Source organism: Mirounga leonina, unplaced genomic scaffold, assembly GCF_011800145.1.
Source record: "Mirounga leonina isolate KUSES-001 unplaced genomic scaffold, KU_Mleo_1.0 Mir_168, whole genome shotgun sequence".
Classification (NCBI taxonomy): Eukaryota; Metazoa; Chordata; class Mammalia; order Carnivora; family Phocidae; genus Mirounga; species Mirounga leonina.
Window position 1 is genome coordinate 49,520,834 of NW_023270426.1, and position 16,510 is coordinate 49,537,343.

The following is a 16,510-nucleotide window of genomic DNA, read 5'->3' on the forward strand; positions in this document are numbered from 1 at the left end:
GGCTTCTCATAGTTTCTTTGGTTTTTTAAAAATAATTGGGGCATTTAGAAATAAGTAATTCTCCAGGTAAGTGAAATTCTCAGTATTTATTAAATTCATGTGATTATAGTAGCTCTGAGAAGTACAAAGTAGGATAAAAAAATTTAAGTCTCTGAAGGTAGGGCCTCTCATAGCCTCTAGCTTGGGACTTCTATTTAATCAAGTTGCCTAGTCTAGTGTATAATATTGATTGGGTTAAGTAGAGCTATTGAAGAGTATTTTAATTAAGTTTTGTGGAGCAATGCCATGTTTAATTCAGCCTTTTTCCTTTGAGGAGATAGTGTTTTAAACATAAATTTGTTTTCTTATTGCATTTTTTCCTAAGAACTCAGTCTTAGGGATCAGATTTGAATTTGAATCCTACCATGTCAACTTATTAGCTATATGACTTTGGCTAAATTACTTTAAACATGTGTTAGGTAGTATTGTTAGCAGTGAAGGAAAGGATATAGAATTAAGTAATACGGCTGTTCTGAAGATTACATGACATAATTAAATAGTCTAGTGCTCAAATAGATGAATTCTCTTCTTCTCCTTGAATCCGTCTTTGCTTTAGCCTTTGGTTTCTCACAGACATGCTTGATAGAATTAGAAATATGCATTTACTTCTAAATGTTTTTAATACTCAAATTATTGTCTTCTAGCATCTCATGTAAAAAGGTGTGAGTTAAGTGAAAAAGTGTAGTAAAAGTCTGCTACTGTGTTATATGAAGACAGTGGATTGGGAAGCGGCTGATCAGGTCTCTTGTCATTTTTTTTTTTTTAAGATTTTATTTATTTGAAAGAAAGAGAGAGAGCGAGTGTGCAAGTGAGAGCACAAGCAGCAGAGGGAGAGGGAGAAGCAGGCTCTCTGCCCAGCAGAGAGCCTGATGTGGGACTTGATCCCTGGACCAACTGAGCCACCCAGGCACCCCTCTTGTCATCTTCTGCAATTTTGAAAAACTTACAGGAAACTCAGCTTTAAATCTGAGTTTGTTGTTTTCCCTTTGGCTAACACAATTGAATTTGTCCAAATGGATGAAAGTGAAATTATAAGCCAATCTTGAATAAATTGCACTGCTTCACTCAGAACTGTCCAGTGGACGGGTACTTGGGTGGCTCAGGTTAAGCATCCAGCTCTTGATTCCAGCTCAGGTCATGATCTTAGGGTCATGAGAGAGAGTCCCCCATCTAGCTCCCCGCTGAGCAGGGAATCTCTTTCTCTCCCTCTGCCCCTCCCCCCACTGGCATGCTCTCTTGTGCTCTCTGTCTAAAATAAATAAATCTTAAAAAAAATATCCAGTAGAAGTATAATTTGTGCTAAGTATGTAATTTAAAATTACCTAGTAGACCTACGGGAAGAAACCAGATGAAATTAATTTTAATATTTTATTTTACCCCCTATATATAAAATATCTTTTCAACACATAATCACCATAAAAATCATTAATGAGCTATTGTACATTGGTTTGTGCTAAATCTTTGAAATCAGAAATATGGTGTGTTCTGTACTTTCAACATACTTCAAATTGGACTAGTTACATTTCAAGAGTCATGTATACTAGTGACCGATAAGTGTTCATACTTAAAAAAATCTTTCTCTTATGGCAGATTTTATTGAAATCTAGTTAGTGGCAGGAAACTGTCTTTACATAGTTTTAACAGAACACGAAATGGCAAAGAACACTGATTCCACCTGTTCCTGTTTTAAAGCATGGAGACGTGCTCAGGTTACCTCAGGTGATAAGAGATTTATTGTAAGGATTGTTGAGGGAGGAAAGGTACCCCAACATAGTCAATCTCTGCAGTTGTAGTGAAACAGACTCTGGAAGCTAACAATGTGTTTCCTCAAATACCCTTTTCCTCTCCCCAACCCTTCACCTCCCTCCCACCAAGCAGTGGAAGTCGTTTTCATGTGAAGTCAGTGTTTATAGAACATAAAAATTGCGGGGGCGCCTGGGTGGCTAGTCGGTTAAGCGACTGCCTTCGGCTCAGGTCATGATCCTGGAGTCCCAGGATCGAGTCCTGCATCGGGCTCCCTGCTCGGCAGGGAGTCTGCTTCTCCCTCTGACCCTCCCTCCTCTCATGCTCTCTCTCTCTATCTCATTCTCTCTCTTAAATAAATAAATAAAATCTTAAACCAGTACAGCGCAATTTTTTTTTTTTAAGTGAAGGGTAGGGGGCTGATCTCTGCCATCCTCTTTTCCCTCTTCTGCTCTTCTCCTTCTTCTCCATTTTCCTTCACCTTGAGGACCTTCTGAGGATCTGGACAGTGAAAACTCCTGTAACACCAAGTCATTCTTCACCAACTGGAATAGCAGTAACTCTATTGGCCCTGTTTTTGCTTTGGGCACACATTGGCAACCCTGGTAATTGCCATGCCCCTGCTGTACCTGCTGCTCCCTTTTCTGGTCACCTTCTTTTTAGCTTCTATTTGTCTTTTTACCATGACTAGTGTCAGCTTCTTCTCCTGCTACTAATTACCAGTCTTTATGTCTCCTATTCAAGTAGCTCAAAAAATAGGATCTAATTGATCAGTCATTATCCAATATAGAGTCCCTTCTGTTGGGGTCTACCAGGCTTCCCCCTCCAGTTCTAAAAATGGCTGCCTTTGGCACAAAAGCCAATTCCTCATCCTTTAACATGTAGCCGAGATAACAGGGTCACATGACACAAAGGTGGGCAAAGAATGTCTGGTTGCTTTCCTCACAAGGTGGCTGTGGGTATTTTGGCCTATTCATCATACATGATGCGCTATACTTTCTTAATATCTCAGTTAATCATAAATGGAAAGCTTTCTTGTTTCATCTTTAGCTTGGTGGTAGTGGTAATGATAACAGTCTCAGCTATCACTGAGTATTTCCCATGTGCAGGAATAGTAGTAAGCATTTTATATGTAGTAACTCATGAGCTCTATGATATGTTTTACTGGTGAAGGAACTGAGTCACATTGATGTATGAATTGCCTTGTTTAAAGTTTATAACTTTTCATTAGTGGAATTGGGACTTGGATATAGGCAGTCAGCTTTTTTCCAAATGGTAAAGACTTAAAATCTATAGCTTAACATTTCAGAGCTGCAACTGACCAGGACAATGATCTCTCAGAATTTTCCCCTATTTTACAGATGAGAAAATTGACAGGTTAGGTATGTTGCCTAAGTTCACAGAGTCTAGTCATTGCCAGGAGCTCAGAGTTTCTAATTCCTAGGCTAGTACTCTATTACAGAGCAAGTACCTAAGATACATGAGGTTTTGAGTGTTGATCTTGAAACTCAAACCTGTTAAGTGTTAGCAGATCTAGTAAGTGGATACATAATATATGGTTGTACACAATCATCCATGTAGGCTATTATGTTATTAGACTATTTAGCTTGAAGATAGTATATATATGGAGAAGAAAAGAATAAGCAGGGTACTGAAGTTGATTAACCACAAAACTTGTTTATTGACTTCATCTCCTTGCATGTAGCTGAAGGTGAAAGTACTTTCTGCCAGGTTAAAATCTTCCTGAGAGGTTATGTGTGGAAGTGATGGAGAAATGTCCAGTTTAATGCGTGGTGGATGATATAATTTGAAATACAATGAAGGCACACTACCCTAGAAGGTTTGGTAAAGAAATGTGGATTAAAGATGTAAAAAAGCTAATTATGCTAGATGTGACATTTTAGTTACTCTCTTTGAAAAAACATTTTTATAAGGCATTTCAGTTTTTAATGAAATATGACTATGAAGTAAGTGGCTTACTAAATAACGGGTTAGCATAATAGCCATGGCATAATTAAATGACATACTAAATGACATAAATTTATAACTTTAATGTTTATGGGTAGTCCTATCCAAATAGGGTATTTAAATTCTTTTTTTTTTTTTTTAAGATTTTATTTATTTATTTGAGAGAGAGAGAATGAGAGACAGAGAGCACGAGAGGGAAGAGGGTCAGAGGGAGAAGCAGACCCCTCGCTGAGCAGGGAGCCCGATGTGGGACTCGATTCCAGGACTCCAGGATCACGATGTGAGCCGAAGGCAGTCGCTTAACCAACTGAGCCACCCAGGTGCCCCAGGGTATTTAAATTCTTAAGAATGTCTATACTTCTTGAAAGTCAATAAAATACAGAAGCCCAGTATATTCCTTTAAGTCAGTAAAGTGAGACTATCTCAGATTGTTTTCCTTGTTAGAAATGCAGATTCTCAGACACCATCCCAGACATCAAGGTACATTTAGAATGGGATTCAGTTATCTGCGTTTTAACAAACCCTTCAGGTGATTCCTGAACCACTGCCATAGAAGTAATCAAGGTAGCACTTGAAACAGTTTCATTTTGTTGTGTTAAAAGAAAGTGTAGTATTTTCCTGCCAAAGCTTTGGAATCATTAATAAACAATCAGCTTAACCAATGTCTTTTCTTTTTTGAGAGGGAGAGAGAGAATCTTTTTTTTTTTTTTTTTAAGATTTTATTTATTTATTTGACAGAGACAGAGACAGCGAGAGCAGGAACACAAGCAGGGGGAGTGGGAGAGGGAGAAGCAGGCTTCCCGCTGAGCAGGGAGCCCGATGTGGGACTCGATCCCAGGACTCTGGGATCATGACCTGAGCCGAAGGCAGCCGCTTAACAACTGAGCCACCCAGACGCCCGAGAGAGAGAATCTTAAGCAGGCTCCAGGTTCCATTGTCTTTTCTTGATAAAAATTGTGATTGTGGTAAATTCTATTTTTAGTATATCTGATAGAATAGATATATAGGCATTGGAAAGTCATGGCTTCATATTTTGTCTCAGACATACACTAATTGTCCTTTAGGAAGTTTCTTGGTCTTTTTTTTTTTTTTTAATTTTATTTATTTATCTGACAGAGAAAGAGCACAAGTAGGCAGAGCGGCAGGAAGAGGGAGAGGGAGAAGCAGGCTCTCCGCTGAGCAGGGAGCCTGATGTAGGGCTCGATCCCAGGACCCTGGGATCATGACCTGAGCCGAAGGCAGATGCTTAACCGACTGAGCCACCCAGGTGCCCCTTGATCTTTTTCAAGGCTATAGCTTCTTTGTCTGAAAAATAGAATAATACCATCCATCAGGGAGGATCATAGCAAGGATTGGAAGTAATGTAAGTGCTAAACACTTAATAGGCTTTAAAAGATTATTCATTATTCGGGCACCTGGGTGGCTCACTTGGTTGAGTGCCCGACTCTTGGTTTCTGCTCAGGTCGTGATCTTCTAGGTCGTGAGATCAAGTCCCCTGTCGAGCCTTGCGCTGGTTCATCGGGGAGTCTACTGGAAGATTTTCTCCCTCTGCCCCTCCCCCTAGTCGTGTATACACGGTCTCAAAATAAATCTTAAAAAAAAAAAGATTATTCATTATTAAATCTTAAGCTTTGTTGTTTTCTTCCAGTTTACAGACTGCAGCTTCCTCAATACTATTTACATTTATTAAAACTAATTTGAAATGTTAGTCATGTAATAATTCAGAGATAGCAGTTCTTTATCTTCCTAAATCATTCTTGGCAAATCCTGTACATATTCTACTCCTTTGTCACCTAATACTACATTAAGGAGAAATTCCAGACTAACTAGAAATGAACTCAGTTCACTTGACACAGTGCTTTTGTTAAACTGTCAGTTAAGTCTTAGCCTGGATTAAACTCTTCTAGAATCTAGAAGGAAACCAAGTATGTTTTTGTTATTGTAGTTAAAAGAAAATTGGAAGAATGATTTCATTCTGCATCTCTTTGGAGCTAAGTTATACCTTAGGTAGGATTAAAAAAAATTTAATGTGAATTTTAGGACACTTGATAATTTGCTGTGTGTATTTATAAAATGAGAATTGGGACTCATTGGACTCACTGTATTTCGCTAGTATTGAAAGAATGACATTGATGGCATGAATGTTGGCTAGGATCCATATTTTTCACTCTACATTTTGCTAAATTATATAATATTTTCATGGCTCCAAAGTAAAAACTATAAAACAAGGGACGTTCAGCAAAGTCTAGGTTCCAACCCTGTGCTCTCTTATCACTGTTCTCTTCATCTCCCCATAGGTAATCATTGGTTTTACATAAGTAAGCTCTACATGCAACACGGGGCTTGTACTTACGACCCTGAGATCAAGAGTTGCATGGTCTTCCAAATGAGCCAGCCAGGCACCCCTGGTTTTTTAATCTTGTTAAACATTTAAATAAACACATACACATTAATTTTTTCCTTTGAATAAGAGGTAACATTTACATTGTTTTACACCTTTTTCACTCATTTCATGGCAGTGTATAGATTTTCTTATAGTATTTTACAACTGCATAGTACTCAGCTGCATAGTACTCTATCATGTACATGTACCATAGTTTATTCAACTATATTCTATTGATATTTAGTTTGCTTCCAGTTTTCTATTATAAATAGTATTTTGCCAGTATATTTTAGGAATAAATTCCTAGAAGTGAGATTGTGGGTCAAAGTATAAATGTAGATGTAATTTTGCTAGCTGTTGCCAACTGTCCCTCCATAGAGTTGTAACAATTTCTCTTCCCATTAGTAATGTATGAGAAGTCTTATTTCCTCACACTTTTGTCACTAGACGGTGTTAGACTTGTAGATTTTTGCTAATCTGATAGGTGAGAAATGATTATGTTAGGGTAGTTTTAATTAGTATTTCCCTTATGAGTGAGATCAGCATCTTTTCACTTAAATTTTTGAACTAGCTTCATATTTGTGCACATTTGTTTTTCAGGTACTGGTGCTACTATCCTGAGGAATTACCCTCTGGATTTTTTTTCTCTTTGGGAGTGGTAATAATCACTTAAACAGTATACTAGGCATGTATGATTAAATAAAAAAGATCTATTTATGTATTTTTTGTATTTAAAGAAGTGACATTCTAATTTGGGAAAAGGGACTTGTATGAAGATCATCATGATTCAGTGAAATAAATGCTGGTGGAGATAAATACCAAGCTTTGTGGAAGCACTTAGCCTGGGATGAAATGACTTGGGTATCAGGAATTTTATTAGTTAGCATGTGAATTGTTCTTCAGATTGAGTCTTTAAGGAAGAGGAGATTGCTAGGTTTACCCTCCCTTAGAGTATTCCTGCCAGAGGAAGCAATGCCAAGGAAGAATATGGTGCTGAGGACTCCTGGGTCACCTGGTTTTGTGGGTAGGGATAAGGGGCGTGGACATTGAGACTGCATCTGGACCATGAGGATTTGCTAAGTCTCTACTTGTTGACTCTAAACCCACTTCTTTAAAAAGAATTTTTTTTTAATTTTTTAAGAAATCTCTGCAGCCAACATGGGGCTCAAACTTAAAACCCTGAGATCAAGAGTTGATGCTCTACTGACTGAGTCAGCCAGGTGCTCCCCTAAACCCATTTCTAAATTAAGATAACTACAGCAGTGCCAAGTTGAAAAATTGGATTAAAATATTCATGTTCCTCTTAATTTTCTCCCTGAGGCACACATTCTCTCTTGATAATCTTCCTGCTCCTCACGTTTTTGAATAAACTTGAGAAGAGAACGCTGAGAAGTAGAGTGATTTCATTCCCTCCTTCCCTTTTTATTGTTGAGCAAGTGCAAAGTTTTTACTTTTTGTCCGTGCCGTACTTTTAATTTATCATTACATCTTCCTTTTTGCCAAGTTCAAGGCTCCTTATGCAATAGCTTGTTTGACTTAGAGAGAGAAGATCTGGGTAGGGGAAGGTGCTTGTGAGAGAGTTTATGAGTCTGGAAAGGTAGGCAGGGACTAAGCTAGATGGTCAGAAGCCTTGTATCTCATTTTGAGGAATTTGTATTTTGTGTTGGTGGAGAGCCTCTAAAAAACCTGAAATGGGTGAGGAACAGAGGAGAGGGGTTGGAGGAGGGGAATGACAAGATAAGCTTTTCATTTTTGAGACGTGATTTTGATGACTGTGTCGAGGAAGGTGGATAGGAGAAAGTACAGTATAGGTGAGAGAGCAGTGCTTCTCCAACCAGCAGCAGCATCACATGGGGACTTTTTAGAAATACAGATTCTGACGCCCCATCCCAGAACCCTGGGGGTGGGTGCAGCAATCTGTGTTTGATTCTGATGCATGCCAAAGCTTGAGACTAGAGACAGAAAAGTCAGTGAGGCTGTATTACAGTTTGTAAATGCTTTTTCATGTTACTTACATAGTTGGTTTTGTTGAGATGTTCATGTTTGTGTCTTACATTCATTCACAAGAAAAGTAGATGAACTCTCTAGGATTTGGGGACTTATTTATTTGAAAGCCTAATATGAAAAGATTTGAAAAGCTGGGATATTATGGTAATATATTATACTTGGAAAAGTGGAAACTGTTCAGGACGCAGTAAACTGTAGTCAACTGAAACTATTGGAGTAGAATACAACAAGTAAGTGGTGCTTAATCTTGGATGCTCTAGGTGTTGCCTGTACATGACATTGATTTGTAATGTGGTTTTTGTATCTGCAGTAGGGAAAAGTGATAGGAGATATTGTAAAAAAAAAAGGGGGGGGGGGTGGGGGACATGAACTCATTGTGGAACCCAAAGGAAAGGATGGTGGGTTTGCCCAAGATTTCCCAAGATGGTCTTGTGCAGTCAGTTCCACATAACTGTTTTCATTCTTTATATAATAGCAGTTGATTTGCATCTAACCCAGATGCAAATTTTTCATTGAGGGTGTGAGGGCTGTGGGTATAAATTTCAACCTTGTTGGAATGGACTGAGTAAATCTGATAATCTTCTTTATTCTCTTCTGTTAGCTTTGCTGGGTGAACAAAAGTACAGATAGAGCAAGTGCTTTGTGAATATCAAAACTGTGCCTTAAAGGCTGAGTAATCTTTTTTTCTCCTTTGAATTTTATTCCAGGACCCATCAGTTACACAAGTGACAAGAAATGTTCCACCAGGACTTGATGAATATAATCCATTCTCGGATTCTAGAACAGTAAGACTATCTTAATTGGACTACTTTTAAATGTTGAAATTAAATAGGAATTATATTTCAGTTATGATTTCTTTATTAGTTGATTGGTTAAACTTATATAAAATAAGCTGTTCGTGTTTTACTTATAATTTAGAAAGTTAAATTTTTTTTAAACAGAAAGGAAGGAGTATCAGTAATAATTGAAAATTACCATGATGGTCCTAGTGAAGTACTACAAATTTTCTTTTATGTTCTATATTGCTACTAATCCCTCCTAAGAATCTTACTACAGTTCTTAGGAGAGGGAAGTGCTTTTTGGTATAAGTGTTGTCTTCATGGTAATGTAGGGGTGATGTTTTCCTATAAAACAGAACATTCTACTCTGTGGTAGACAGACTAAAACCTCTGGAACTTTACTTGGCTTAGGAACATACTCTTTTCCTCAAAATTTAGTCTTGATTTATGTAGGGGTATGAAAAAAATCCTTAAGAAACAGGGGTTCTCTACCCTGGATGCATATTAGAAGCACCTGGAGAATTTTATTACACTTTTCATTAGGGCCCTACTCTCTCACAGGGCACTTGTGCTTTTTGTTGTAGCTGTTTTGGTGATTGTATTCTGAACCAGTTCTGAGAACTATTGAGGTAGGTTCTGTTGAGAGTTCGTCCCCAAAATTTCTCTGACAAATAATTTTGTTACTATATTTTGAGTCTTTAGTGTAATTCTTACACTCAAGAGGTCTCATAGTTTAAACACCATTGGCTTTTGAAATACAAGTCATCCTGGTGAAGGTATTGAAGTTCTTCAATTGTATGCTTGGATTTACAGATCAGTGTAATGATCATTACGTAATCATCTCTTCCTGATGTGTGTTTTCCATAGTCTGGAAAATAATTCTCAAAGATATTGTAGTTTTAGCTTAGAAATTTATTCAAAATATTTTATATTAACATTTTAGTTTTAGGAAGAGCTTTGTACAAAGTAAAAGCATTAAAATAAGAATGAACTTTTACATTTCACTTTATTTCAAAGCCCTTATTTAACAGACTTTGCTTATGTATAGCAACTACACCCCAGCCTGGGTTTACTAAAGTGTTCATTGAGCAAGCAAATTTCAGATTGAACCATTGGGGATGGCCAATAAGCTGACCAGTATTGACATGTAAAAATGGCAATTTCATAAGATTCAGCTGTATAGTAAATTTGTGCTATGAATGTATGTATGAGAGTGCATTTGGTTGTAGTTGAAAGGGAGAAAAAGAAGAGCTGTATATTTTATTCCACAAGATGTAGTTCTTTTAATATGATTTCGGGGGGTGGAGATGGGACCAAGACTCGTTAATATTTGTTGGTAAAGAATGAAAAGAAGTTTGCATATAATTTTTTGTAAGATTTTACTAGCAAGAAGTATGGTGGACTTATTAAAAGTAGCAGCTGTAGATTGTTCTTAGCAGTAGTATTAGTACTCTTTACCAAGTTGTCTACTTTGTGTCATGTACTTTATCTATCATTACTGAATTCTTATAACATTCAAAATGGATATTTTTTATTTCTGTTTTACTGATAAAGAATCTGAGACACTGGTCATCCAGATAGTAAGTGGCAGAATTGGTTTAACTAACTCATCTGTTTTCTCTAAAGCTTTTGCCTTTTACATTTTGCTAGTTCTGTCTTTAGAGAAAGGTGCTTAAGAATAGAAGGTACAGTCCTGGTCTACGAAAAATTTCTCACCTAATTGGAATTTAAAACAATTACACAAAGAAGATAGAGCCAGGAAAAAGAAAACATAAAAGTGTAAATTATAGTTTGAAACAGAGTTTTTGCAATCAAGGAAAGGTTTTCTGAAAGAGAATAGTCTTATGTAGGTAGCTAGGCAACAGGGACAAGCCAATTTAAAATGAAACACTTAGATTTGATAGAGTATCAGAACCAGGGAAATGTAACTTACTGTAACATATGCATTTTCCAGTGAACTTTTTTACATGATTGAAATTGTAGTTGAAATAATAAAAAAAAATTCCTTTGTTTTCTCTATGTATGGTATCAGAAACTTGTCTTTTTTTAAATGGTTGTGACTATTTTCCAAAACAGATCAGATGTATTTGGATAATTGATTTAAGTGATATGTTATAACTCAATCCAAATACTGTTTTAGTTGATTGATGGTATTCATATTTATTTTAGAAAAATACTAGTGAAAATCAGGTTTCTGAATTGGTGCATAAGGGTGTGGTGAAATACTTAAGGTCAAGTGAGAAAATCCATCAGCAGAATGAGTGTATAAACTATAAGATTTAGGGGGCTACAGTGCATGAGCGCCACTCCACTGCCAAGCGACCGTGGGAAAATTCCAAAAAAGTCAAACAAAACAAAAAACCAGTACAGGGCAAAGCCAAATTTGCAAGCCACAGAACCCGGGCGGAAGCGTCCTTTCTGCCACTGCCCAAACTGCTGAAGCAGCTCTGGCACAGACCACCCGGTTTATTCCCCATTTTTGGTGGTGAACATCCTCTAGTATCTTCTTAAAAGGGTGTGTGGAAGAGGACTAGGAAAGATGGCGGAAGAGTAGGGGACCCTATTTCAACTGGTCCCCGGAATTGAGCTGGATATCTACCAGACCACTCTGAGCACCCACGAAACCAGCCTGAGATGTAAGAAGATCTGGATCTCTACAAACAGAATATCGCAGGCGGTTGGTTTCAAGGTTCGAAGCGGGGAGCCATGATTCCGCGGGCAGATATTGGAGGATAAACGGCAACCGGAGGGTGCCTGGCCATGGGGATCCTACACCACCGGTGAGTGACAGCCTCACGCGCTGGGGACGGGGCACAGACTTGCAGACCGGTAGCTGCGGGGAAAGGACTTTAGGGCAGCCCCTGGGACAGAAACCTGGAGCGGCGGGGTCATGCTTGCGAACTGGGGGCGGCTGGTGGTTTTAGAAGCACAAAGGGCAGAGACGTGCCCCGACCTGGAGGCAGGACTGGGAGTGCTGCGGAGGGGTGCACAACCCAGGACGCTGCAGTTTATAGCAGCACGGACAGAAATGGAGATGGTGTGGCCTGGAGAGCTCACTGAAGAACAGACCGTGGTCTCTCTGCTCTGAGGCAGAGGGTTGGAAACGGTCTCTTCTGCTCTGACTCGCGGAAGAGACGCGGAAAGCCACCAGGGAAAGCCGCCAGAGAACAAAAGCCCCAAAAACTGATTCCCGCTGCCACAGGGGGGCAGGGCAACTCCGCCCAAACAGGGTTGCCTGAGTAACAGCGCAGCAGGCCCTTCCCCAGAAGACAGGCTGGGAAAACAAGAGGCCAGCTACCCTAAGGTCCCAAGAAAACAGGTGCATCTTGCTTGGGTTCTGGTCAATAATTTGGACTCTATACATTCCCTCAAACACCCATCAACAGAATGACTAGGAGGAGGAGCCCCCAAAATAGAAAAGACTCAGAGATTATGACTTATGCTGCAGATTTACAAATGGATGCAGATATAACCAAGATGTCGGAGATGGAATTCAGGCTAGCAATTGTGAAGACAATGGCTAGAATGGAGAAATGGCAACACAGAGTCTTTAAGGGCAGAAATGAAAGCTGAATTGGCAGAACTTAAAAATGCTATCAGTGAGATCCAATCCAATCTAGATAACCTAACAGCTAGGGTAACTGAGACAGAAGAGTGAATAAGTGACCTGGAAGACAATATAATAGATAAAAAGGGAAAAGAGGAGGCCAGGGAAAAACAACTCAGAATCCATGAAAATAGAATCAGAGAAATAAGTGACACCATGAAGCATTCCAGTGTCAGAATAATTGGAATCCCCGAGGAAGTGGAGAGAGAGAGAGGACTAGAGGATGTATTTGAGCAAATCGTAGCTGAGAACTTCCCTAATCTGGGGAATGAAACAAACATTCACGTCCTAGAGGCAGAGAGGACCCCTCCCAAGATCAAGGAAAGCAGGCCAACACCCCGGCATGTAATAGTAAAACTTGCAAATCTTAGAACCAAGGAAACCATCTTAAGGGCAGTTAGGGGGAAAGGATTCCTTACGTACAGAGGGAGGAACATCAGAATAACGTCAGACCTATCCACAGAGACCTGGCAAGCCAGAAAGGCCTGGCAAGACATATTCAGAGTACTAAATGAGGAGAACATGCAGCCAAGAATACTTTATCTGGCAAGGCTTTCATTTAGAATGGATGGAGAGATGCAGAGCTTCCACGACCGGCAGAAACTGAAAGAATATGTGACCACTAAGCTGGCCCTGCAAGAAATATTAAGGGGGGTTCTATAAAAGGAGAAAGACCCCAAGAGTGATCTATAACAGAAATTTACAGGGACAATCTATAAAAACAACGTCTTCACAGGCAACATGATGACAATTAATTCATATCTTTCAATAATCACTCTCAACGTGATTATTTATGCTCCCATAAAACGGCACAGGGTTGCAGATTGGATAAAAAGACAGGACCCATCCATATGCTGCCTACAAGAGACTCATTTTGAACCTAAAGATACATCCAGACTGAAAGTGAAGGGATGGAAATCCATCTTCCATGCCAGCGGACCTCAAAAGAAAGCTGGGGTAGCAATTCTTATATCAGACAAATTAGATTTTAAACTAAAGTCTGTAATTAGAGACACAGAAGGACACTATATCATTCTTAAAGGGTCTGTCCAACAAGAGGATCTAACAATTGTAAATATCTATGCCCCCAACATGGGAGCAGCCATCTACATAAGCCAACTATTAACCAAAATAAAGAGTCATATTGATAACAATACGTTAATTGTAGGAGACCTCAATACTCCACTCTCAGCAAAGGACGGATCATCTAAGCAGAAAATCAACAAGGAAACAAGAGCTTTGAATGATACACTGGACCAGATGGACCTCATAGATAATTTACAGAACATTCCACCCTAAAACAACAAAATACTCATTCTTCTCGAGCACACATGGAACTTTCTCCAGAATAGACCACATACTGGGTCACAAATCAGGTCTCAACCGATACCAAAAGATTGAGATTATTCCCTGCATATTCTCAGACCACAGTGCTCTAAAACTGGAACTCAATCACAAGAAAAAATTTGGCAGAAATTCAAACACTTGGAAGCTAAAGACCACTCTGCTCAAGAATGTTTGGGTCAACCAGGAAATCAAAGAAGAACTTAAACAATCCATGGAAATCAATGAGAACGAAAACACATCGGTTCAAAACCTATGGGATACTGCAAAGGCAGTCCTAAGGGGGAAATACATAGCCATCCAAGCCTCACTCAAAAAAATAGAAAAATCCCGGGTGCCTGGGTGGCTCAGTTGGTTAAGCGACTGCCTTCGGCTCAGGTCATGATCCTGGAGTCCTGGGATTGAGTCCCACATCGGGCTCCCTGCTCAGCAGGGGGTCTGCTTCTCCCTCTGCCCTCATCCCTCTCGTGCTGTCTCTCATTCTCTCTCTCTCAAATAAATAAATAAAATCTTAAAAAAAAAAAAAAATCCCAAATTCACCAACTAACTCTACACCTTAAAGAACTAGAGAAAAAGCAACAAACGATGCCTAAGCCACGCATTAGAAGAGAAATAATTAAGATTAAAGCAGAGTTCAATGAATTAGAAACCAGAAACACAGTAGATCAGATCAACAAAACTAGAAGTTGGTTCTTTGAAAGAATAAGATCGATAAACCACTGGCCAGACTTATCCAAAAGAAAAGAGAAAGGACCCAAATTAATAAAACTATGAATGAAAGGGGAGCGTTCACGACTAACACCAAGGAAATAGAAACAATTATTAGAAATTATTATCAACAACTATATGCCAATAAACTGCGCAATCTGGATGAAATGGAGGCCTTTCTGGAAACCTCTAAGCTGCCAAGACTGAAACAGGAAGAAATTGACAACCTGAATAGGCCAATAACCAGTAGCGAGATTGAAGCAGTGATCAAAAACCTCCCAAAAAACAAGAGTCCAGGGCCTGATGGATTCCCTGGGGAATTCTACCGAACATCCAAAGAAGAGATAATACCTATTCTACTGAAGCTGTTTCAAAAAATAGAAACAGAAGGAAAACTTCCAAACTCATTCTATGAGGCCAGCATTACCTTAATCCCCAAACCAGGCAAAGACCCCATCAAAAAGGAGAATTTCAGACCGATATCCCTGATGAATATGGATTCCAAAACCCTCAACAAAATCCTAGCTAATAGGATCCAACAATACATTAAAAGGATCATCCACCACGACCAAGTGGGATTTATCCCTGGGACGCAAGGGTAGTTCAACATTCGCAAATCAGTCAGTGTGATAGAACACATTACTAAGAGGAGGGAGAAGAACCATGTGGTCCTCTCAATTGATGCAGAAAAAGCATTTTACAAAATACAACATCCTTTCCTGATTAAAACTCTCCAGAGTATAGGGATAGAGGGAACATTCCTCAAGTTCATAAAATCTATCTATGAAAAACCCACAGCGAATATCATCCTCAATGGGGAAAAGCTGAGAGCCTTTCCCTTAAGATCAGGAACATGTCAAGGATGCCCACTTTCGTGACTGTTGTTCAGCATAGTACTAGAAGTTCTAGCAACAGCAATCAGACAACAAAAAGAAATAAAAGGTATTCAGATTGGCAAAGAAGAAGTCAAACTCTCTCTTTTCGCAGATGATGTGATACTTTATGTGGAAAACCCAAAAGACTCCACCCCCAAATTACTAGAACTCATCCAGCAATTCAGTAATGTGGCAGGATACAAAATCAACGCACGGAAGTCAGTTGCTTTCTTATACACTAACAACGCAACTGTAGAAAGAGAAATGATTCCATTTACAATAGCACCAAAAACCATAAGATACCTCGGAATAAACCTAACCAAAGAGGTAAAGGATCTATACTCTAGGAACTACAGAACACTCATGAAAGAAATTGAAGAAGACCCAGAAAGATGGAAAAACATTCCATGCTCATGGATCGGAAGAATAAACATTGTTAAAATGTCTATGCTATCCAGAGCAATCTATACCTTCATTGCCATCCTGATCAAAATTCCAATGACATTTTTCAAAGTGCTGGAACAAACAATCCTAAAATTTGTATGGAATTAGAAAAGACCCCGAATCGCGAAGGAAATGTTGAAAAAGAAAAACAAAGCTGGGGGCATCACGTTGCCTGATTTCAAGCTATATTACAAAGCTGTGATCACCAAGACAGCATGGTACTGGCACAAAAACAGACATAGAGACCAATGGAACAGAATAGAGAACCCAGATACGGACCCTCAACTCTGTGGTCAAATAATCTTTACAAAGCAGGAAAAAACATGCAATGGAAAAAAGACAGTCTCTTCAATAAATGGTGCTGGGAAAATTGGACAGCCACATGCAGAAGAATGAAACTCGACCATTCTCTAACACCATTCACAAAGATAAACTCAAAGTGGATGAAAGACCTCAACATGAGACAGGAATCCATCGAAATCCTAGAGGAGAACATAGGCAGTAACCTCTTTGACATTGCCCACAGCAACTTCTTTCAAGATACATCTCCAAAAGCTAGTGAAACAAAAGCAAAAATGAACTTTTGGGACTTCATCAAGATAAAAAGTTTCTG

At 39.0% G+C, this 16,510-nt stretch overlaps 1 protein-coding gene across 1 annotated transcript in view; it reads left to right on the forward strand.

The window, feature by feature from the left end:
* Nucleotides 1–16,510, forward strand: part of SCAMP1 (secretory carrier membrane protein 1) — a 123,678-nt gene that overhangs the window by 21,607 nt on the left and 85,561 nt on the right. The window contains exon 2 of the mRNA XM_035014708.1: nt 8,848–8,925. Within this exon, the coding sequence (XP_034870599.1) occupies nt 8,848–8,925 (78 nt within the window). The remainder of the gene's footprint in view (nt 1–8,847; nt 8,926–16,510) is intronic.